This window comes from Vidua macroura, chromosome 22 (genome assembly GCF_024509145.1).
Source record: "Vidua macroura isolate BioBank_ID:100142 chromosome 22, ASM2450914v1, whole genome shotgun sequence".
Classification (NCBI taxonomy): Eukaryota; Metazoa; Chordata; class Aves; order Passeriformes; family Viduidae; genus Vidua; species Vidua macroura.
This window is the reverse complement of record NC_071592.1, coordinates 5,503,110-5,525,243: the sequence shown is the minus strand read 5'-3', so window position 1 is coordinate 5,525,243 and position 22,134 is coordinate 5,503,110. Positions and strand designations below refer to the sequence as shown.

The following is a 22,134-nucleotide window of genomic DNA, read 5'->3' as shown; positions in this document are numbered from 1 at the left end:
TTTTTTTACATCTTTAAAGGCCTTTTGTCATTTTTTGCAAGTTCTATATTTAAAATGCATTTTTAAGGATATTTTGAACATAATTTAATTTTTTCCCCGACATTTTAGCATCTCTTTTTGTATCTTCTACAATTTTAAAGCATTTTGGATTTTTACATAATTGCAAATATATTTTTTACATTTTTCTGTATTTTAAATAAATTTTTAACATAAAACATTTTTTGATTTTCACATCTTTGAACATATTCGTAACATTTTAAAACTTTACTTTTCCAGTATATTTGTAAACACATTTTGAACATATCTGAAACATATTTTAACAAATTTTAAACAGTTTACATAATTACTGTCATAATTTTCATTTTTTCATCACTTTTTTTGCTGATTTTTAAACATAACTTTTTGTGCTTTTTATTTTCCTTTTTCATTTACCTTTTTCCCCCCCATCCTGCAACTGGTTTTGGCCACTTTCCATGGGAAAAAGAAATCCAAACCAAAACCCACCTGCATTTTTTATCAAAATTTACAACTTTTACCCCCAAATATTTCCTCCTATTTCCCATTTTCCCACTACCAGGAACCTGCTGCCTTTTTCCCTCCCCACCTGCTCCTCCAAATGCCATTTTTGGCTCCATTTTTTTCCCTCCCCATCCCAGCATCCTCTCCCCTCTTTTTCCAGAGGCTTGAAATGATTTTTCCTTATTTTTTGTTGTTTTCTTTAGTCCAAGGTGAGGTAATGGCTTCGGAGCAGCCCCAAAGGAGGCTTTTTTTTTTTTTTGGGTAATAGCTCAATTAGTTGCAGACTTGGCTGGAAATATTCAACTTGGCAGGATGCAAAAGGGGCTTTGGAATCCTGGTAAATAAATGTGAGGATGTGGGGGAGAAAAAAGGGAAAAGGTTGGGGGGAAAAGCCATTTTTCCCTGCATAAGTGTAATTTTCCACGGAGATAATAGGGAGAAAAAAGGGGGAAAAGGGAAAGAGAATGAGATATTCAGTGATGTGTCTGGATTAGCCCAAAATCTGCTACATTTTGGTTTTAAATGGAAAATGGGGGGGAAAAGGAGAAATCCCAGGGATCAGGAGGGGAAGTGAAGCCCAAATTTCACTCATTTCTTTAGCACCAGGGAGGGGAAGAGGGACAGAAATTGAACCTGTTGGGAGAGGTGGAAATTAAATAGAGCCAAGTGAATTTGCAGGTGCTGGAGCCCAACTTTGGAGTTATGAACAATAAAGGAGATTGAAAAGAAAAAAAAAAAGTGGAAAAAAAAAGAGAAAGCAAAAGGTCAGGCAGGAGATATTAAAGGCAAACATTTTAAAAGCAAAAGGTGTCATGATTTTGGTCCAGCTTGGATTTATAAAGTTTTACATATTTGTGTATAAATATACCTATATATACATTTACACTAATTAATGATAATTTATGTATATGGACATTTTTATGTATTAACAATCACAAATAAATTTAAAGGCATATTAGACAAATAAATAAAAAATACATATAAGTCCATTTCTGTATAAATACAGAAATAAATATATCAGAAAAATAAATAATATATATTATTTATATCAAAACGCAGACAGGAAGAAATAAGTGTATTAGACAAATAAATAAATTAAATATATAATGTTCAGCAAGAACCAGAGCTTCCTTTTTCTCTGTGCCTCGAGAGAGGATTGAACATTTACAGGTAAAAATAGGCAAATACTAATTTTTTCACAATTTTCAGCAGAGAGGCAGGCAAACCAACCACTTTTCAATAGTTTTCCGCTGGGATTTTAGGCTGAAACCTCTGGATTTGGGGTGCTGCTGATGCTTTTGAGGCTCAGTTGTTTCAAATTCTCCCTGAATTTTTTTTTAATGGAATCTTGTGCTGGTAACACCAAGACCACATTGGACCTGAATGTGGCCTGACATTGAGTAATTCAGATTTTTTTTTTTTTATTGTTTTAAGTGAAAACTGCCCCTAAATAGGCGTTGCCCTGTTCCAGAGGGTGGCACTTTTTGGGGTGACGTTGGAAGGATGCTCAGGGATTCGCAGGAGCAATGGCACAAGCACATCTCCCACCTTCAACATTCCTATTTACCCAAACTCGTTGCCATTTTAATGTTTGTTGTCAGGGTGATTTATTGCACAGTACATTCCCGTGCTGGCAGCATCGGGGCTAAAGTTGGGTGATTTGGGCATGGGCACCAAAAAAGGTTGGAATATTTTTGGCTGTCATCTCACAGCTCTGAGGTGACTCATTGCTGGGCTTGGCGAGCTGGAAGAGGCTCACCTAATTTTGGGAGAAAATTGAAAATGACTCTGTCTAGACAGTAATACCTGCTTTGAAAGAGCTCTTGGCAAACCACGGTGTTGCAGCTGATTTAATCTGGGACTTCTGTGAAACATCCCTTCCTAAATTACCCCACACAATAAAGATGGTGGGAGCTTTTTCCTGTATTTTCCTCTGGTGAAAAGTGGAAAAAGTGGGGGGAAATGTAGTAAAAATCTAAAGCTTCTCTTTCCGGGCAAAGATAAAATGCCTGTGCATGTTTTACCTGCCCCACCAGAGCGCTGCGTCCCGAACTCCCAAAACCCCGCGCAGAACGCCACGAAACCCATCAGGAAAGAACAGCAAACCCTGGTTTTACTTGATTTTATTTTATTTTATTTTATTTTACATTGTTTTTCCCCTCTCTCCTTTATTCCCTGCCCTCCCCAGATGACAGCCACAGCCCAGCAGCCCACCAAAGCCCAGCCCGTGCACCTCACCACGCCGGCGGCGGCTGCCAACGCGCCGGTGCCGGCCGCGGGCGGCGACCCCCAGACGCAGCTGGAGGCCGACAAGAGGGCTGTCTACAGGTGAGGCAAGATAATTGCATTCATTAATGCGTTTTAATTAATGGCTCCGTTGTTATAATGCATCAGTTATTGCATTATTATGGGTTACTGCATCAGTTCGGCGATGCATTAATTAATGCATCGGCCGCCGGATCGGTTGGTTGATGCATTCGTTATTATTATTATGCATTATTAATCTGCTGTTCTTCTAATGCATTAATTAACACACAGAAAGGGGGGAGTTAGCAATTAGCTCCTTTTTAGCAATAATAACCATTGATTGTATCGCGTGGTGATGGAGCTCCTTCGTGGACTTTGTTCTGCAGCATCTCTGCCCCTTCCAAATATTCAAAAAAAACCCCAAATTTACCTTTTTGGGGGCAAAAACACGTGATTTGGGGCTGAACAAGGAGTGAAGCCACACATTAACCTGAAATGTGCAGTTCCTGCATCTGTACAGGATGTGGGCAGTGATGGGCAGGGGATGGGGGGCTCCTCCAGTCTCTTCTTTGTCAATTTGGGCATAATAATATATTATATTTTAATATATGCAGTACTGTTATTGTATAACTACTATAAGTAATGTTCTAATTATGTAAATAGTATAATTATATCAGTAATATGTAATTATACAAGTGATAGGTGATGATTTACAATATTAGAACATAGAGCAACGGTGTAAAAGTAACAATATTCTAATATAATTAGGATTAAAGTTCAAGGTTTAGGATTAACCTATCAATGACCAGGGCTGTGGGGGCTTGTGAACCAAAAAATGCAGCTTGGACTTGAAGAAATTAAAATATTTGCCCTCCAAATATTCAAATATTACAAGGCTGAAAGGTCTGAAAAGGTGGTGAAAGTATGGAATAAACTCAGTCTTTCCCAGGAAAACACCAAGGATTATTCACTGCGGGTCTTCCAGTGATGGAAGTCATTTCCTCAAAGCAAAAGAAGCCATTTGAGAACAAAAATACCTTCTTTTTGCCCTTCCATGAGGAGTTCTGCAGCATTTGTGGGATAAAGGGAAGAAAATAAACCCCACCCTTGGAGTTTTCACAGCCTTAACTGGAAGGTCAAAGACATGCAAAAAACACCTTATGGGAGGTATTCACCCTAAAATCTGGGGGGAAATTGTTGTCCAGTTCCATGTGTGCACTTGTTGCCCAAACCTGGATGCTTATTTTTGGTTACTAGCCAAAACAACCCCACAAATGTATTTTTATATAAAACAAATATATCCTACTACATATTTATGTAATACATTGTATATTTACATAAAATGGCCCTTTTCTTGCTGAATATCCCCCTATCCAGTGGTTAAAATGGATGGTGAGTATGTCATTAGCTATCAAATGCACACAAGGATTTTTCTTAGCCCTCCTAGGTCCATTTCCCTCCACCCAAAACAATGGATTTTTGTTAATTTTCAATAATTGCACCAAGGCAGAAGGCATTGGCTGTAAGCATCGGTCGATCAAGCTGGAGGGAAATTGCTGGGAAAATGTGATGGGAAATATAAAAACCCATGGACAAGTCACCCCGCCGGGTTTTATGCCCTAACAGGAGCTTTATCACCCGTTAAAAAATCGAAAAAAGGGGGACCAGTCCCTGCCAAGCTGCTCCCACACCAAGAAGGGTGGGGAAGGATTTTTTTTTTCCCCCCTTTTTTGTGTGGGAGCAGCTTGGCAGGGGCTGGTCCAGCAGTGTCACTTCTCAGCTGCAATTTTCTCCCAGCTAAAGTGTTTTCTTGACTTTATGCAACAGCGGGGCTGGGACTTCCCAATGGATTTTGGACCAGAAAAGATGATGCTTCTGAAGGGAAATGATGCTTAAACCACCCAAGCACCACAAATTGGGTTTTTCCAAGTGGGAAATGCCTGGATTTCTTTGCATTAAGTTTGGTCGGGGGCTTTTTGTGTTTTTTTTTTTTTCTGTTGGCTGAGGTTTTTTGGTTTTGTTTTGGGTTGTTTGGGGGTTTTTTTAGGGGAAAAGGGGTGAAAAAAAATAAAATTCCTGTTGTGACGTGCCTGCTGTGCTGCTGGCTCGGCTGAAGGTGGGAAATTAGGCCATTAGAGGAATTCATTCCTCTTTATTAGCCCGTGTCGAATCCTTTTTATTAGTGGCTGCAAACGACCTCTCTCCTGCAGGAAAATGTCAGGGCTGGTTCAGCCCTTTCATTTGGAGGATTCCCTGGCAGAAAAAAAAAAACCCAACTAAACAAACCAGCTTTTTTTTTTGCAAAACCATAATCAGCAAAAGCAGATTTTTCTACCCCAAAACTCTCCTTTGTGCCATAGGGGTGGTTTTCCACCTCTGTAACACCCACAGTGGGGAAAATCCTCCTGATTCCCCTGTGCATCCTGGATATCCATCTATTCCCCCCACTGCAAATTTCATGGCAGAAAGGGGCTCCAGCTCTCAATTTTTATGCCACAAGCTCCACCTGCCATGGTGGCCCATCCTTTCCTTTGTGTGGTGTGGCCACAGAAAGGCTGGACATGGAGAAAACTGGTTTGGCTTGGGTTTTTTCCCCATGTAAAAATGAAAAAAAAAAGCTAAATTCCACAACAATTCAGCATAAAGCTCATGGCAAACCCCCAAATTCCAGCACTCCTCAAGACTGCTCTCAGAGAGTGCCCACTTTAACCCATCCCTGGGGGTCTTGGCCCCATGATTTCCCCTTGTGGTTTTTTTTTTTTTTTTTTTTTTTTTTGTTTTTTTTTTTTTTTTTTTTTGGGTTTTTTTTTGTTTTTTTTTTTTAATGTAGATATTTTAAATGTGGGGTCTTTTTTGTTTGTTTGTTTAATGGTACTTTATTTTGTTTGGTGTTTGTTGTTTTGTTTCACTTATTTTTATTTATTGATGGAATGGATCAGATTGGATTCCACTTTGGTTTTTTATTTTTTTTTTCTTTATTTTATCTTAGATTTTAAATTTTTCATTCCATTTTATTTTCAGCTGAAAAGCAAACCATTCTCCCCTCAGCCATGTTCCTTCCTTCCTCCTCCTACTCTCTGCCAGCCCCAAAACCTTCCTGGGGGGCCAGAGCAGCACTGCCCCCATTATCAATACTGAGGAGCGTGGGGTGACACTGCCCTTAATCCCCCTTGGCCCATGCAACCCCTCAAAGAAAAGAGGCTCAAATTGCTCAGGGGCTGCAACCCCCTTTTTCCCCTCCTCAGACCCCCATCCTTGGGGTAATTCCATACCTCTGCTCCTAATTGTTGGAGCAGCTCTGGAAATGGCAGCAGGCACCTGCCGCGGTGGCACCGGTTCCTAAGTCCCAATAATTCAACCTTCCGCCTGGAATTTGCCTTTCATATCCCCTGGCTAAGCTCCGGCGGGGCTACTGAAATTATGAAATGATTTCCCCCCCCTCGCCACTCTCTGCTCCAGCCTCGGTGAATCTTGCATTAAACCAGGATCAGGACAGATTAAACTATAATATGCTGTGGTATTAGCGGCTGCAAATGAAGACTTAGCCAGGGGGTTTAACCCCTTCGCCTGACTCCGACTCAAAAGGGCTGTCAGGAAGTGATTCATAAGCATCTTTTGGGCCATCTTTTGGAGATAAAATGGTGGAGCCAATCCCATTGTGCCCGGATAACTGGAGTGCTGTGGGAGACCATTCCTGCAGGAGCACTTTGCATTTCTGCCTGGAAAGACTCCATAAAACATTTTTGATTTGAATTTGCACAGCTTGAGAGGCTCACTGAGGTTTGCCCTAAGCCGTGGTCTTCACCCCCCTATTGTCCACGTGCTTTGGTGCTGTTTGTGTATTTGCATTTTATATTGCATCAGCTTAGCATCATCACTGGAGAGATTTGGATTTCAAGAAGAACTATAAATCTTTGTTTTCAAGATCATCTCATGGTAAGAAAGAAGTGGGATTTGACCCCTCTTTGTGGACTTGTCAGAGGTGCAAAGAGACCTCTTGGTGGAGGAGCAGCCCGTAACAAGGTTGGTCCAGGCAGATAGAAGTCCCCATTCATCATCTCCAACCAACAGAGATATTTTGAGGTAAAATATTGCCATCGATGAGCAGGTGCTGATGGCCACCCTTGAAAGGAAAAGCCACTTGGACAGCAGATGGCACCAGGACATCTTGGCTATGTCCAAGACTTAGCCTTTTTGCCTGTTCAGGAAATGCTGACTTTGGTGCAATGATGGAAAACACCAACACATTGGAACAAGTCATTGCCTGATGGAGGAGAGAGTGAATTTTACAATTTTTAAGCCTTTCTTTTTTGCTGTTGTTGCTGAATGAGATCTAGAGGGAGCACTTCCAGTGTGACTTGGGAGAGAGCTTTGCATCACCAGGTTCTTACAGACTGGGGGGGAATGGATGGATGGATGGATGGATGGATGGATGGATGGATGGATGAGGGATGGATGGATGGATGGATGGATGGATGAGGGATGGATGGATGGATGGATGGATGGATGATGGATGGATGGATGGATGGATGGATGGATGGATGGATGGATGATGGATGGATGATGGATGGATGGATGGATGATGGATGGATGTTGGATGGATGATGGATGGATGGATGGATGGATGGATGGATGGATGGATGGATGATGGATGATGGATTGATGGATGGATGGATGATGGATAATGGATGGATGGATGATGGATGGATGATGGATGGATGATGGATGGATGATGGATGGATGATGGATGATGGATGGATGGATGGATGGATGGATGGATGGATGATGGATGGATGATGGATGATGGATGGATGGATGATGGATGATGGATGGATGGAGGGATGATGGATGGATGGATGGATGGATGGATGGATGGATGGATGATGGATGGATGGGTAAAGATGGACATGGGGCCTCAACCAGTGGGCGTTATGGGTGGTCTCCTTTGTCCCCTGCAGGCACCCGCTGTTCCCACTGCTGACGTTGCTCTTTGAGAAGTGCGAGCAGGCGACGCAGGGCTCTGAGTGCATCACCTCAGCCAGCTTCGATGTCGACATTGAGAACTTTGTCCACCAGCAGGAGCAGGAGCACAAGCCCTTCTTCAGTGACGACCCCGAGCTGGACAACCTGGTATAGGCAGCTGGGGCTTGGCAGATGATTTTTGGGGGGTGTTGAAAAGGTAGGGGGTGAGGAAGAAATGAAGATCTACCACCATGTCTCTGGGCTCTGTAGTGCTGGTCATCTTGGCAATGCTTCCCACAGACCTTGTGAGACCTTCTTCAGGACCTTCTCTGAGACATTTTCCAGAAGATTCCCCTGTAAGAACAACCCCCCTGCCCCCTTTTGGCTCGTTGTCCCACACAACCTCCATGGGGTCAATGAGGTTCCTAAGAACAGCTGAGGTCGCTGGCTGGTTTGTGCCCCAAAACTTGCAGTCCTTGTAGGAATTACTGCTCCTCAGTGCGACGTGCGGTAGTGTCAGCATGCTCGTCTGGCACCATCTGGTTTGGAGTGTCATGGCCAGCTCATGTCCCAGAAGCAGGGCAGAATGATAACTTTTTCCATAAAAACAGTTTTTTTCAACAGTTTGGAACACTTGGACCAGTTTTGGTGGATTCCTTGCCAGATCAACTCAAATTTCCTCCTGCATCCATTGCTACTGGATGGTGCCTCAGAAGACTCCGCTTTGGGTTTCTCTTGTGTGGACCTCAGGAGATATCCCCAAATCCCGTTAATCTGTCCAGAGAGCATCCAAACGTGGTCTCCATGGCAAACATGTGGGTAGACAAGCTCGTGGCACTGTCCTGATGCTCCACAAGCAGATTTTCAAGGTCTGAAGAGGGAATTCTGTGCACCTCTGATGATGCAAACAGCAAAACACCTTCCCTGAGGGGTTATGTGTCCCCTGGGACTTGTAGCAGAGGGATTTCCATCCCAAAAAAGAAGCAAAATCAGGCAATTCACAGGCTCCTTTTTCTAAGTTTTGCAGATGTCAAGGAGGTGATTTTGAATGATGACATATCATAAAGGGAAGAACTAGCAAAACTCATATAGGTGCAAGAACTACTGTTTTTTTTTTTTAAAAAAAGCAAGAGAGGATTTCAAGGTGAAGTAAAATCCCACATGTTTGTGCCTGATTTCAGCTTGTGGAAAAGAGTTTTTTAACATCCCTAAACTAAGAGTCTGTGGAATGCCCTCCAAAAAATTTGCAGGCCAGGCAAAGCCCCTTTTGCTTATTGCTAAACCCATTTTGCAATAACATGTAGTCAAGAACAGAAATTGCTCTGGGACAAGCAATCAAAAAAACCCAAAAATAAACCCAATAACCCAACCAATGTTTTGGATTATTTCCATTTTTGGACTGAACAAATGCTGAGGTGCACCAACAAACCCCCATTGCATTAAATTGCATAAAAATGAGTGTAATGGTCTAGCAGGAGGCGAGAAATGGAGCCAGGTGAAGAAAAAAAAATCTAAAATGTTGGGAAAGGAAAACCTATTTCTGTACATACAAAGATGAAACATCACCAGCAAATAGTCAGTGCAGGAAATGTATCCACACTGGCTATTTTCAGGTTTTGTGTGATTCCTAAAAAAAGACCCCACATCACACCAGTGATGGTTTTTAGGCATATTCTGAAGCAACTCTTGTTGCTAAGGTAAATTTGGCCATGGGCAGTTGGATTGAACCCACTGATCCCGTGTATAGCCTTACAGCACTTGATGCATTCACATTCATACATTTCTGTATCTGTTGCAATGTCTTTCTATGTATCTCTATCTCTGTTTATCTGGGTTTGCCCTAGTTCTAGTACATAGCTGGATGAGTATTTTCTATCCAATGCCCAGAACTCCACAAAAAAAGGAGGAGCCATGCCCCTCAGTGTGGGTAACCTGCATCAAGACAGAGGATGATGCTGGAGAAGCACATTCCTGTTGGTGGGAGGCAGTAGGAGAAGGGAATTTTGGGTTAAAAAGACTTGCAGTGCTCAAAACTCAACATTTCAACCTGCTCTTGAGCTGACACTTTCCCCCTGTTTACGTTGTCCTTTTTTTTTTTTTTGTTGTTGTTGTTGTTATTTTTTGGGTTTTGTTTTTTCTTATTTATTAACGCCACCCGTCTGCCAGAAATTGGTGATGGCACAGCAGGGCTGAAAAGGCCAGTGGCATTAGCTATCATTAGAATAAGAGTCATGTATTCCTCGCTGCCAAGATGCACATAATTAGAAATTAGAAAAAGGTCAGATCTCACCATTATCAACTCAATCAGCTGCCGAGTGCCACACAGTCAATTAATTCAGCATCTGTATTTTTTACAACCCCGCGCACGTACGCCATCGGACTGTAACTCTTTATCCGGACAGATATACGACGCAGCGGAGCAGGGACATAAAATGAGACCCTAAGCAAATGAGCTGAGATAATTGAGAGATTTATTTTTTTACATATATGTGTCAGGTCTTCTTGCCTTTGCCCTTGAATATTGACTTTCATGGCCAGTGAGCCCTGGGAGGATGCGGAAATCCTGGGCACGACACCTCCACCTTGCGCTTTGCCTGTGTCAACTGCCGAGGAGGGAAAAAAAAGAACAGAAAAAAAAGAAAAAAAGAAAGAAAGAAAAAGCACTAAATAAAAGATTTTTCCAGCCTCAACCCATCATCCCTGTTGTTCACCAACCAAAAATTCACTTTCTCTGTCATGGAACTACCACTGGAGCTTGGCCCTGGATTTTTCAGGATGTTTCCCAACCATGGCAACTTGCAGTTTGTAAAGATGACCACTAAAATTTGCAAGTTAAAAACACTCTTTGAAATGCAAAGACGCTTTGTTACATAAAACCGGATTTATTGCCCCGGAGTGAATAGCTGAAATTTTATATATTATGCAAGATTTCAAACAGCGGCTGTAAAACTTAAGGTTTCAGCTCGGTGAGAGGAATGTTTTATGTGTAAATTTTTTAAGGTTTATGGGGTACGTTTTAATGAGGCCCAGGCTTTGCACCAGCAACAGCTCACGGCTGAGTTGCAGCCCCGTAATCTTGTTAGAAGAAGTGGCCTCCAGAGAATAACCAAACACTTTTCAACAACGAGGGGTTTGGCTTGTACTTTTTTTTGGGGGGGCATGGGGAGCAATTCCCATGAAGGCAATGGTGAATTTGGTGAATTTTTTCCTCATGGATCTCAGCGTTATGATTGATGAGCAAGGGAAAGGAATGCAGATATGCAGAGGGATGGGCTCTGGGATGGGTTTTGGGCAAGAATATTCATTTCTTGTGCGTGTTGAGAAAGGAAATTAATTTCACTCTGTTGTAGGGGATCAGTTCTACGATAGATTTTGGAGGAGAATATTGATTTTAACTTTGTGCCCTTGCGTAGATGGTGAAGGCGATCCAGGTGCTGCGCATCCACCTCCTGGAGCTGGAGAAGGTCAACGAGTTGTGCAAGGACTTTTGCAACCGTTACATCACCTGCCTCAAAACCAAGATGCACAGTGACAACCTACTCAGGAACGACCTGGGGGGGCCCTACTCCCCCAACCCCTCCTCCATCAGCCTCCACCCCCAGGTAATGCCTTCAAATTCCTCTCTAATAACCATTGTTGCGCTTCGGCCAACCGGGAGTTGCCAACACGGTTTCAGACTTGCTCTGCAAGAGTTGTGGCCTCCTGAAAAGTCATCGGAGTCCATCCCCAAGAATGAAAAAAAAAATCCTGTGCCTTGCTCATAGAGTGCAATAAATGATGTTGCGGTGACTTTTTTCCCTTTATTTTAAATTTTGTTATGTCCTTTTTTTCATGGGTTGGCAGAGCTGCAACCCAAATGTTTGTGGCTCTGCAAGAGAGAGAGTGAAGGACTCCTAAACTCTAATGCTGCAGCAATTAAATGTGAGGGCAAGGGAGCTGTGCAAGTGTATGGGAATGTAAACAAGAAAGTTGCATTTTTTTAATGAAAAAATGCTATTTATTGGCAGGAAGGAGAGAAACATCAGGATTTGCTCTACTGCTTCTTTCTCACTTTTTTTTTTAGGCAGCTCAAAGTATTTTTGGGTCTCAGGTAACCCTTTCTGGCTTTGCTGCTCCTTTTTGTGTCTGAGCAGATCTTGCAGGTCTCCCACAGCATGATCAACATTCCCTTTGCTTCTTCTTTTGCATAATTTGGATTTTAGCTGGGAGAAGAAGACAGTTGGTGCCTCAGAGTGGAAGAGTACAAGGAAATGCCTGAGAACGGCAGAAATATCAACTGAAGTAGCCAAAAGAAGTTGAACCTTGGTGGCTTTTGGGGCAAAATAAAGGACTGTAACTCAATTTTCAGAAAAGAAACTGCCCGTGGGTTGGGGTTTTCATGTGCATCTGCAGTGCAGGGAAAAAATCTTGGCTGGTTGCATCCCAAAAAAACTTGATGCTAGATTGTGTTCCCCTAGAGCATTTCTCTCTCTTGGGTGCTTGGTTTTTGGGGTAGAAAAATTGAATTTAGGGTTCCACAATCCCACCAGGAAAAAGCTGCAGCAAACCCAAAATAACCTAGGCAGCTCCTGGAGCTCTCCCTAAAAAGGAGGCAGGTGGTGGAGCCTTCTTAAGGCTTTTGAGGCATCATTAAGGTGGCGGAAAGGAAAAAATTCTATTTTTTAGCAGCTCAGCTCCAGGAGCTGCAGAGTTTGAAGCTCCCAACATGATGAGGGAAAAGCCCCCCCAGAAAAGTTCAGTTTCTTGTTTAGGTTCCCTGAAAGCACCGAACCACTTAATCATTGATCTAAGAAACCCCATCCTCACTCTATATTCTAATAATCTCTAGAAATAGACTTATTATCCCTTCGCTGCTTTATGGAAGCATTCCTTATGATCAAAATTAGCAAGACACTTGCATAAAAGAGAACAATAATTGCTCAACGAGCATCTCGTTTGTAATTTATTAGTTTCTATTATTGTGCATTGCCATGGCAACAGCTCACATCCCGGGTGATGAGAGAGATGTTAGATATGAGCCGACAAAGCTCCTGGTCCCAGCAAATGGAGATGCACGTTTTTTATCAGTAATTTTCATGAAAATAATAAGTGAGGGAGTTAATGAGATGGAAAGCCGTCCTGTGGCTATTGTGAATTTTTTCCCCTCCTTCCTTTTTTTTTTTTTTTTTTTTTTTTTAAGTGTTGATCTAATTAGAATGCATCGGTCAGGAAAAGTAATGAGGATTTAGTGTCTCACAAAGAGGTGGGGATCATATCAGAAAATTAGCACAAGTCTTTGGAAAATAATCAGGCCCATGGAGAGGTACCAAGCGCTTCTGATTCCTGGAAACCCGGAGATGCTGACATTTCCCTTCTGGGCCAGACTTGAAAGTTGAGGAATTCAAGTGAGGATTTGGAGGCAGTTGTGAAATAAATGGGAACAAATCCAGGAAAGACCCAAGTGGAGGGGAAATGTTGGCTCAGCCCCTGAGGGATTTTCAGCAGGTGGAGCTGAAATATTCACAGTGATGGACCACGACAGAGCCACCATCTCGTCTGGTCATGGGATAAGGATGACAGACCAGACAACACAATGGCAAATATTTTCCAACTACAACATGTCAAGTGCTTGAGTGCTTCAACTCATTGAGTATACTTGAGTTTGCATGGATAAAAAAGGGTCGAAATACTCTATATCCATCAGTTGAGTTTTAGAGGCTAAGGATGCTCCAGAGAGCTGAAAAATCATGGGATTGGTGTTTAAAAAATGGCAAGTGGGGTGATTTCTCTGATTTTCGACCTGTTGGTTTCATGCTGAGGGGAGGTACAAAAGCAAATAGGCCATTAATTCAGGATTAAAAAAAAATCTAAATAATGAAATGTAATTAGCATCAATGAAGGAGGTTTCTCAGCAAATAGGTTTTCTTAGGGTTTGGAAGGAGTGTCAAATCATTTTGTGTTGAGATACACCAAGTTGGTCATAAAAGTGAAACATTTCAGGTTTTGGCTAAGTTTTTTTAAACAGGACATGTTTAAAAAATTATGGACACACAATAACAAGGATATCAACCACAACTGGGAAAACAAAGTCTGGACCTGTCAAAATGTCATCACAGGACAATCTGTTGGATTTCCCTGGTGTATCCAAAAAGGATGGTCCTTAGCCTGCTGCTATTTCTGCTTTCTAAGATGGAAAATGCAGGAATTTTGGGAGATGCAAAATGCCTGAGGTGATGGGAAGATGAGAGAACACTCAGGCAAGGTGTTTTGACTGTTGTTGAAATCTTCTCGTGTTGCCAGGTCCAGAGATGATTCCTGGTGTTGGCCAAGTTTGGGTGACAAGTCTGGGGCTTTCCCATGAGTCTTCCCTGAACTTTCATTACCTTACAAAGATTTTTGTCCCCTCTTTTCCCCATTGCTTCCTCGTTTTGTGCTTTGCTTTGTCTTGTGATTCAGTTGTTGCCTCTTTGTCCTGCAAGTCCACCAAGCAATCAGTTCCTCTTCTATTTTTGTTGGTTGCTTTTCACTTGGCTTCATTCTTCTACCTCAAGTCCTCATTTGGCCGTTTTTAGCCCTCTTCCTTTATTTAATGAGTATTTTCTTAGCTTTTTCTGACCACGATGGGAGAGGGGAAATCCTTCTTTCATGGAAGAGGGAAAAAACCAATTTAAATCAATGCTTAACTTCAACTTTCCTTTGACATCAAAGGGTCCTCATTGTTCTCCAATTGCAAGAAAAAAAACAGTTGCAAAACCAATCACATTGGGAACCACAGCACTGCCAGGGACATTTAAATGGAATCAAATTTTGGTTTTTTTCAGCTCTCGTTTGAGATTGGCAGTGGTTGAATGGGCATTTTCAGGACAGCATTTCTTCCTCTCAGATTGCTTCTCCACAGAATCATGGAATGGTGTGGGTTGGAAGGGACCTTAAAGCACATCTTGTTCCAGCCCCCTGCCGTGGGCAGGGACACCTTCCACTGGCCCAAGCTGCTGGTGGCTGGAAGTGGACAGTTGGTTTGCAGTGCTTCTCTACATAGATCTTAATTTATGCAAGTTTGCCCTGTGATCAGCCCTGGATTTCTCTTTAAAGCCAACTTTTTTCTCATCTCCATGCACCCATCCATTCACAAAGGAGCCTTATGAATTCTCATACATGGCTTTGAGTTTGGCCAGCTCTTTCTTGGCAAACCCATGGGTTTCTTTTTCTTTCTCCAACTAATCCCAATTTCCCCCAGCACAATTTTCAGAGTTAGGATGAGACAGACATTTTGACACATGGTGAACCACCCAAAAACAAATGTCTGTGTCATAAAGCACAAGGGCAAGGAGAGCAGCTCAAGTAGCACTGAATTTTAGCACTTTCTTACAGTTTGGCACTTGGACATTTTCCTAATTGTAAGAAAGGGATTTTTCTGTGTTATGTCTCAGATCTTTTTATTCATGACTTTTAACTGGGAGAAATCTTGTTTTGCTGTTGATCAGTGCTGAGATGTGGGTCTGCAGAGACACCTAGTGATGCATTTTTTTCCACACTCAGATTTCAAAATTGCCAAAACCATTTCAACTTGAGGGTGGTGCAGCACCAGCACAGGGTGCCCAGAGCAGCTGTGGCTGCCCCTGGATCTCTGGAAGTGTCCAAGGCCAGGCTGGACAGGGCTTGGAGCAACCTGGGATAGTGGGAGATGTCCCTGCCCATGGCAGGGGGTGGAGCAAAATGAGCTTTAAGTTCCCTTTCAACCCAAACCATTCTGTGATTCCATGAACTTCCTAGAGTCTCAAAATATAAAATATATAAAATATTTTCCACTGCAGCAAAACTGCCGAGCGTAACAGAATTTGGCTGACATTTGCAATCTGAGGCAATTGGTATGCAAAATGTATTTTTTAAATCTTCTTGGAGATATCTCTCTATATTTATTTGAAGGTGGAGCCTCCACTTCCATTGGGTCACTTTGGTGTCACAGTTCTGTTGCAGAAAGACCATTAATTCCTTTAATAACTCTTTCTAATAATTACCAATATTCTGCCTTTTTGGACACCAGTGAGATGGTGTTTTGGGAGAGTTTTCCTCTACACCAGAAAAACAAAGGCCATTTTTTTGATCACAAAATACTGTTGAAAATGGCTTTGATCACTGTATCTAGAAACAGCAGATTCTTTTCCCGTTTTCTGATATTCCAAATTGCTTCTTCCCAATGCACTTCCAAAAATGGTGTTCTGGATGCCCTTCTTTAGGAAAAATCATGGAAAAACAAAGCAGGGAAGAAAAGCTAGAGGTCTTCAAACTGGTCCAAACTTCTGGTTGCACCTGGCCATATCCAACTGCTATTTGATGTTCTCCTGGACCAAATTGTTTTTTTATAAATATTTCCACCGTGTTTATCAGCTGGATCCTTTGCCAGGGCCAAATCCAAGAATGTGCAAGAGAGATTGATTTTTGCTCTCTATATCCTGAGAGATATTAATTTCTCAAACTGAAAACTACATCCCCCAGAAGACTGGAGGTGGGGAAGGAATACTAAAAAAAAGTACAAGTATTTTACAGTCATATTTGCATTTTTAAAATTAATTCAGCTATGGAAAGGAATGTCTGGGAAGCGAATGAAAAATTCACAGCAATTGCAGCAAAATTTCCGGATAAGAAAAATAACAAAAGTAACTTGTGGCAGAGGCATTGGGTCCAACATTTTGGAACTGGCATCACAAGGAGGGGGAAGTGCCATAAGGGGGTTTTAATGACATTTATTGAGAATGATGGCACAGGCAAAGCAGTGGTGATTGATGGGGGAAAAGTTACATGAATGTGATGGGGAGAAGGGGGAAAAGGGGAACAGACCTCAGGTTTTCCCCCCAAGCAATGGGAAATGCATTGAAGGGGACACAGAGCACCCCAACTCCCCATGGGACAGCACAGCCAGGTCTTGATGTGACATGGATGGATTTGGTGCAGAGTCCATCTCGGGAGTTCTTTCACCTGGAGAAAGGGAGCTGCAGCTTTTCCCACCCTGAGCACATTTTCTTGGTTGGCTTTTCCGGTGTCATTGCACATTTCTAATCCAGAGAAGTTCTCTTTTCTTAACCCAAATAATAGGATTCTTGAAGAAATGCATAAAAATGTAGGAAAAATGAATTAAAAGGTGAAAAAAAATCCCCTTTGTTGACATTATGTTCAACATTTTGAGAACCAGCTGGACACCAGGGAAGTGATGCAGAATGGGAACGTCAATAGAAAAGGGACAAAAAAATAAGTGCAGTTTTATTTCCATTCCAGTTGGTTGAATTGGAGAGATGCAGTTATATTTGGTTTATTTTAAAATGATCATTTTATCAATATTGCCAATATTATTTGCAAAATCCTGCCCGTGTGGAAGCTTGGGATACATTGCCCCATATTCCCTCAGGTTTGGCACTCCTCCCTTCCCAAAATGTCACACTAAATACTCAAATGGTCATTTAAATATTAAAATAAATAATCAAATAATCATCCCAATTGGGATCTTTTGGTGGTTGCTCCAGAGATGGGCCTTAAAGTAAAATTACAGCTTTTGGCTCAAAAAATTGCCCATTTTTGTGAGAAATTAGCTTAAAGCTGCAAGGAATGATATCAATGGGGTTATATTATTATTAACTTCATTTTTTTACTCTAAGGGAAACCGTGGTGCTCACTCTGAATTTTAGCAAAGGTTGCATCATTCAGTTCCAGTCAAAGCACCAAAAAAAGAGAAATGCTTAGAAAGTAAAGGATAAAAGAAATTCCTTTTGGTCCCTTATGATCTTTTTTTCCCCTTTCATATTTTTTTTATGGAAAAGAGTGACTGCACAAAGAAAAGAAGTTTGGGGAAGATGCTAAATGGGGACTTTGTAGAGCATAAACCCTTATTTTTCCATCTTTTTTTTTTTGCGCTTGCAACAAACTGAAAAATCACATTTCCTGCGATTTTTCCTGTCGAACCACCAAAAAAAAAAAAAAAAAAAAAATTTGTAGGGGGGATAAAAAATGATATGTCCATGCTAAAATTCACGGGTTTGGTGTTTTCTTTTGTGCAGGAGATGCTGCAGAGCTCTCCAGCAGCGCTGCCGCCGGCCTCCAACCCCCCGCCGGGCATCGTGGTGCCCGCGGCCACGCTGCCCCCAGGCAACCTGGCCATGGGCACTGGCAGCAGCTCGCCCGCCGTGCCAGGTAGGACCGCAGGGGAGGTGGTGGGCAGGTGGAAATTTGGGGGTTTTGGTACCCCCACGTGTGTTTTTCTGCCGCAGGTGGAGCCTTGTACCAGCCCGTGACGATGGTGACGTCGCAGGGCCAGGTCCTCGCCCAAGCCATCACCCCTGGTGCCCTGCAGATCCCCAATGCCCAGGTAAGGCCTTCCCAGCTCCAGTTTTAGCCAAAACTTTGCACTGCAGCAGGCAGGAACCCCCCCATTTCTCCATAAATTCAATCCTTGGAGTACCTTAAATTTAATTAGCAAGAAACGTTGATTAAACCCATCTGCCAGGTGCCTTTGGGGTACCTAACAAATTATAGCCATGACCTAAGAAGTTATAACAGCGCTTATATTATTGTTATAAAATATTACAATGCATAATAATAATGCACATAATATTATTTAGTGCAATGTAGAACATGTAGCCATATCTGTTATTTGTAATGTGTGATAGAATGTGCTACTTTATTCTGTATGCTTTATTATATGTGTGTATATATAAATATATATATATATATATATATATATATATACTGTGCCTTGTACATAGTGCATATTCTATACTCTATATTAATAATTATCTATAGGATATTAGATAGATAGATAGATAGATAGATAGAGCGATGATAGGTATTATTGCTGATATTATTGTTGATATATATATTGACAGATATTATTGCTGATATATTATAGATCTGGGATCACTGGTATTGCCTGTCCAGCACAGCAATCATGGCACTTGTGGGAAAGGCTCATTTTTTAGGTCTTCCTTTCTGAATTTGGGGATATTTTTCAGCCATTTGCTCTGGTTTTATTCTTTTTTTTTTTTTTTATTCCTGACATTGCAATGAGTTATGCAATGATCCCTGCATTCTTGCAGTGAGACAATGATTTGGAGCAGAGCTGGATTTATTAGCACAGCTTGTCCATGAGCTCTTCCCAACCCCAGGAATTTGGAAAAAAAAAACCCATCAATTTCTGTAACACTGGTTCCTGGGGGCAGGGCAGCAGAGATTCACCCCCATTATTCCTGAAATGCCCCATTTTAATTGCAGGAGCCTCTTCTGAAACAATCAATAAGCAGCATTTTGAAAAGGGGTGGCACCTCCCTGGCAGGTTTTTTCCGCCTGTGCAACCCTTAAAAATTTTCTTTCTATAATATCTCTCCATTGCAGGTTTAAATCTTGCAGCAAAACCCTCTGTGGTGGGAAAAACATGTGCACAGGGAATATTGGGGCAGGGAGAGAGCCTGGACAAGCACCTTCGGATGCTCTTCCTGTGCCACTGGCATGATTTATTCAGCTGGAGCCCAGGGGAATCACAGGGACCTGCTGGCCTGATGTTTAATTCATCCAGGAGAAGTGTTTTGATGAAGACTTGAGGAAAAAAAATCCCTTTTTAACTCAAGTGCTTAGATTTCAGTTCGGTTCCTGAATCCTCATTAAAACTCCTCTTGCAGCAAGATGCTTCTTTTTCATTTCTGGGGGGCAAAAAGCAAATTTTGGCTCAATGGGCATCTCCTTCCTTGTGGTGGAAATCAGCTGGGTGAGGAACATGGGTTTGCAAGGGACTGGTGAGGGGCAGGGGTTTTTTAACTTTCAGTTGAGAAAAATAATCCTTTTATGAGGTTTGGGTTTGTTTTTTTTTTTACTTTATTTTTTCAGGTAAAAGTGTTTTCCTCCTAAAGCATACATTGAAATTGGCCATGGTGTCATCACTACACTCCCCAACAGTGCCATTACCCCTTGCAAGGCATTGACAAAAAAATTTGAGATAAAAAACACAGATCCTGGGAGAAAAATCTGCATTTCTGCAGATTTGATGGAGCAGGAAATGGGTTTTGGATGCTCCTATAAGAGCCAGGTTTTTTTCACTCATCCCACTCCCATTTTGGGTTGGTTTTGCTCATTTTTTGGGTTGCCCATCACCATTTTCAGCCAGTTCTCTCCCCATTCCTTTTCCCCTGACAGGTGAACCTGGATCTCACCTCCCTCCTTGATGGTGAGGACAAGAAGTCCAAGAACAAACGGGGCGTCCTGCCCAAACACGCCACCAACATCATGCGCTCATGGCTCTTCCAGCATCTCATGGTGAGCACCACAGCCACCAAAACACCCTGAAAGATGGGAAAAAAAGGACAAAAAGCCCAGAAATTCTCAAATCCAGGTGGTGGTTTGTCTGAATTTGTGTTTGGAGGTGCAGAGTGGTTTGTATTTTGAGAATGACCATTGTCACTGCAGGTGGGAAAAAATATTCCCTTAAGGCAAGAAGAAGAACACAAATCTAGAAGGGGACTCCTGTGATTTTTTGAAGATGGATAATTGAGCATTTTTTTGCAGCTAACAGCTCCAAAAATATCCTTTCCTAGCAAGCTGGAATGTGAGAGCTGCTCACAGGTAGGGTTGTAGCACATCAGCCATCAGTCAAAACACAGAATTGCAAAATCACCCTGTTTTGGGGGATTGGAGATGGAAGATGGAGGGAGCTGAGATGCAAACTGGATATTTTTGTGCATGAAGAGTTCTCTCTCATCAGCAGGGCTGGGAGAAGGCCAAAAAGCCAAAAATCCCACATTTTTTCCTGCATAATTCAGCCAAGAAATCACTTGGAAACTGGTTGCAAAGATTGGCTCTCCAGGAAGACAGAGTGGTGGGAGATCCCCAAGGCATCAGTAATGCAGAAGGTAACAGCTCCAAGGAGCAACTTGTGGAAAAATCAGCCAGGACATGAAGCAGCAGCAGGTTGGGAACTTCCCAGCCCTTTTTTTTTAATGGAAAATTCTGGATTTATTGCAATGAGGAGAAGAACATTGCTGTGTCATGTATCACTTGTGTTTCTGGAAGGCACAACTGCAGATTTGAGGGCACAAAAAAGACTTTAAATACCAGAAACTGCAAAGCAATTTTCTTCCTGGTGGCAGGAGAACCTCAGTTAGTTTAAGATTTCCAAAATGGAATTGAAAAAAGGAAAAAAAATTCTTCTGCTCACAGCCTGGTCCTTGTGGTCAGAAGAAATTTGGGTTTCCCAATGAGATTTCTCCATCTGGTGTCAGAGATGATGCAGTTTTTAACCAAAAATGCTCATCATTGTTCTGGAAGTTTTGGGGCACCAGCAGGAGGAAAGAATGCTGAAAATAACACACCAAAATTGGGATATTTCTGCCCAAAAAACGCCATTTTTAACCACTGAGACCCCAGTGGGAAGTGAATCTTCAGTGTGCATTGACTTTGGGTGGTGTTGTCAAGGAAATCACAGTTTTGGGGGCTAAGAGCGGAAAAGCAAGTCATGGTAATTGGGGCTTGGGGCTCCAAAACATGGCATGTGGGGCTGCTTTAATAATAATTTAATTTCTGGGGTTGGAAAAGAGCATTTTTGCACAGTTAGAAGGAGGTTGCTGAAGCTTTCGGTGCTGGTGGTTCCCAGTGCAGATGTTTCAGGGTGTTTCATTGGTGCCTCTGATAATAAAGCAGCAAAAAGCTGCTTTTGAAGCACAAATCTCATGTTTACCAACAACCACCACTGGAAAATTGCTAGAGTTAAAAAAAACCCCAAGAACATTTTCCTTCAAGGAAAGCATTTGATGGAAAGGCCTAAATGCACCCAAGGAAATCTTGATGCTCTTGAACGCCACCCTTCAATCTTGCATCCAGCAAATGCAAGAAGCCACCAAATTTAGGGTGGGGAAAAAAAAAGGCAGGTTTTCATTATTTTTCACTCAGGGATGATGTCTTGCACGCAGGGATGCAATCCTGCTACCCCATCTCTCTTTTTTCCCAGCACCCCTACCCCACAGAGGATGAGAAGAGGCAAATCGCCGCCCAGACCAACCTGACCCTCTTGCAAGTCAACAACTGGTGAGCAGATACTGGTGGCCCACTCAGTCATTTTGCTGGCTTTAGGACCTTTCCCATCCTGTTTTGGTGCTGTATAATGCTTTTGGTGGGGTAACTTGGGTGGTTAAGGCTGATTCTTGGTGTGTCCTGCACAGGGCCAGGAGCTGGACTCAATGATCCTGGTGAGTCCTTCCAACTCAGCATAGTCTGTGATTTTGTGACTCTGGGATTTCTGGGAGATGAGCTCAGTTTTGTTTAGTCTCACCACTGGTTTGCAAGGTCTCAGTGCCCTCTCCTGGCAAATCCAATGTGCAGCATTCTCCTGACTCAGTGGGAAAAACTAATGCAGAGCTATAATGTGCCACAGGCAAATAAAAAAAAAACAAAACA

The 22,134-nt window shown here is 42.2% G+C and overlaps 1 protein-coding gene across 8 annotated transcripts in view; it reads left to right on the top strand.

Moving 5' to 3' along the window:
• Positions 1–22,134, top strand: part of PKNOX2 (PBX/knotted 1 homeobox 2) — an 89,887-nt gene that overhangs the window by 65,120 nt on the left and 2,633 nt on the right. For all 8 annotated transcript variants that reach the window (XM_053997032.1, XM_053997027.1, XM_053997028.1 and 5 more), the window contains 7 exons: positions 2,708–2,847; positions 7,725–7,896; positions 11,142–11,330; positions 17,757–17,889; positions 17,967–18,064; positions 19,882–20,001; positions 21,689–21,765. In XM_053997032.1, coding sequence (XP_053853007.1) covers positions 2,708–2,847; positions 7,725–7,896; positions 11,142–11,330; positions 17,757–17,889; positions 17,967–18,064; positions 19,882–20,001; positions 21,689–21,765 — 929 coding nt within the window. The remainder of the gene's footprint in view (positions 1–2,707; positions 2,848–7,724; positions 7,897–11,141; positions 11,331–17,756; positions 17,890–17,966; positions 18,065–19,881; positions 20,002–21,688; positions 21,766–22,134) is intronic.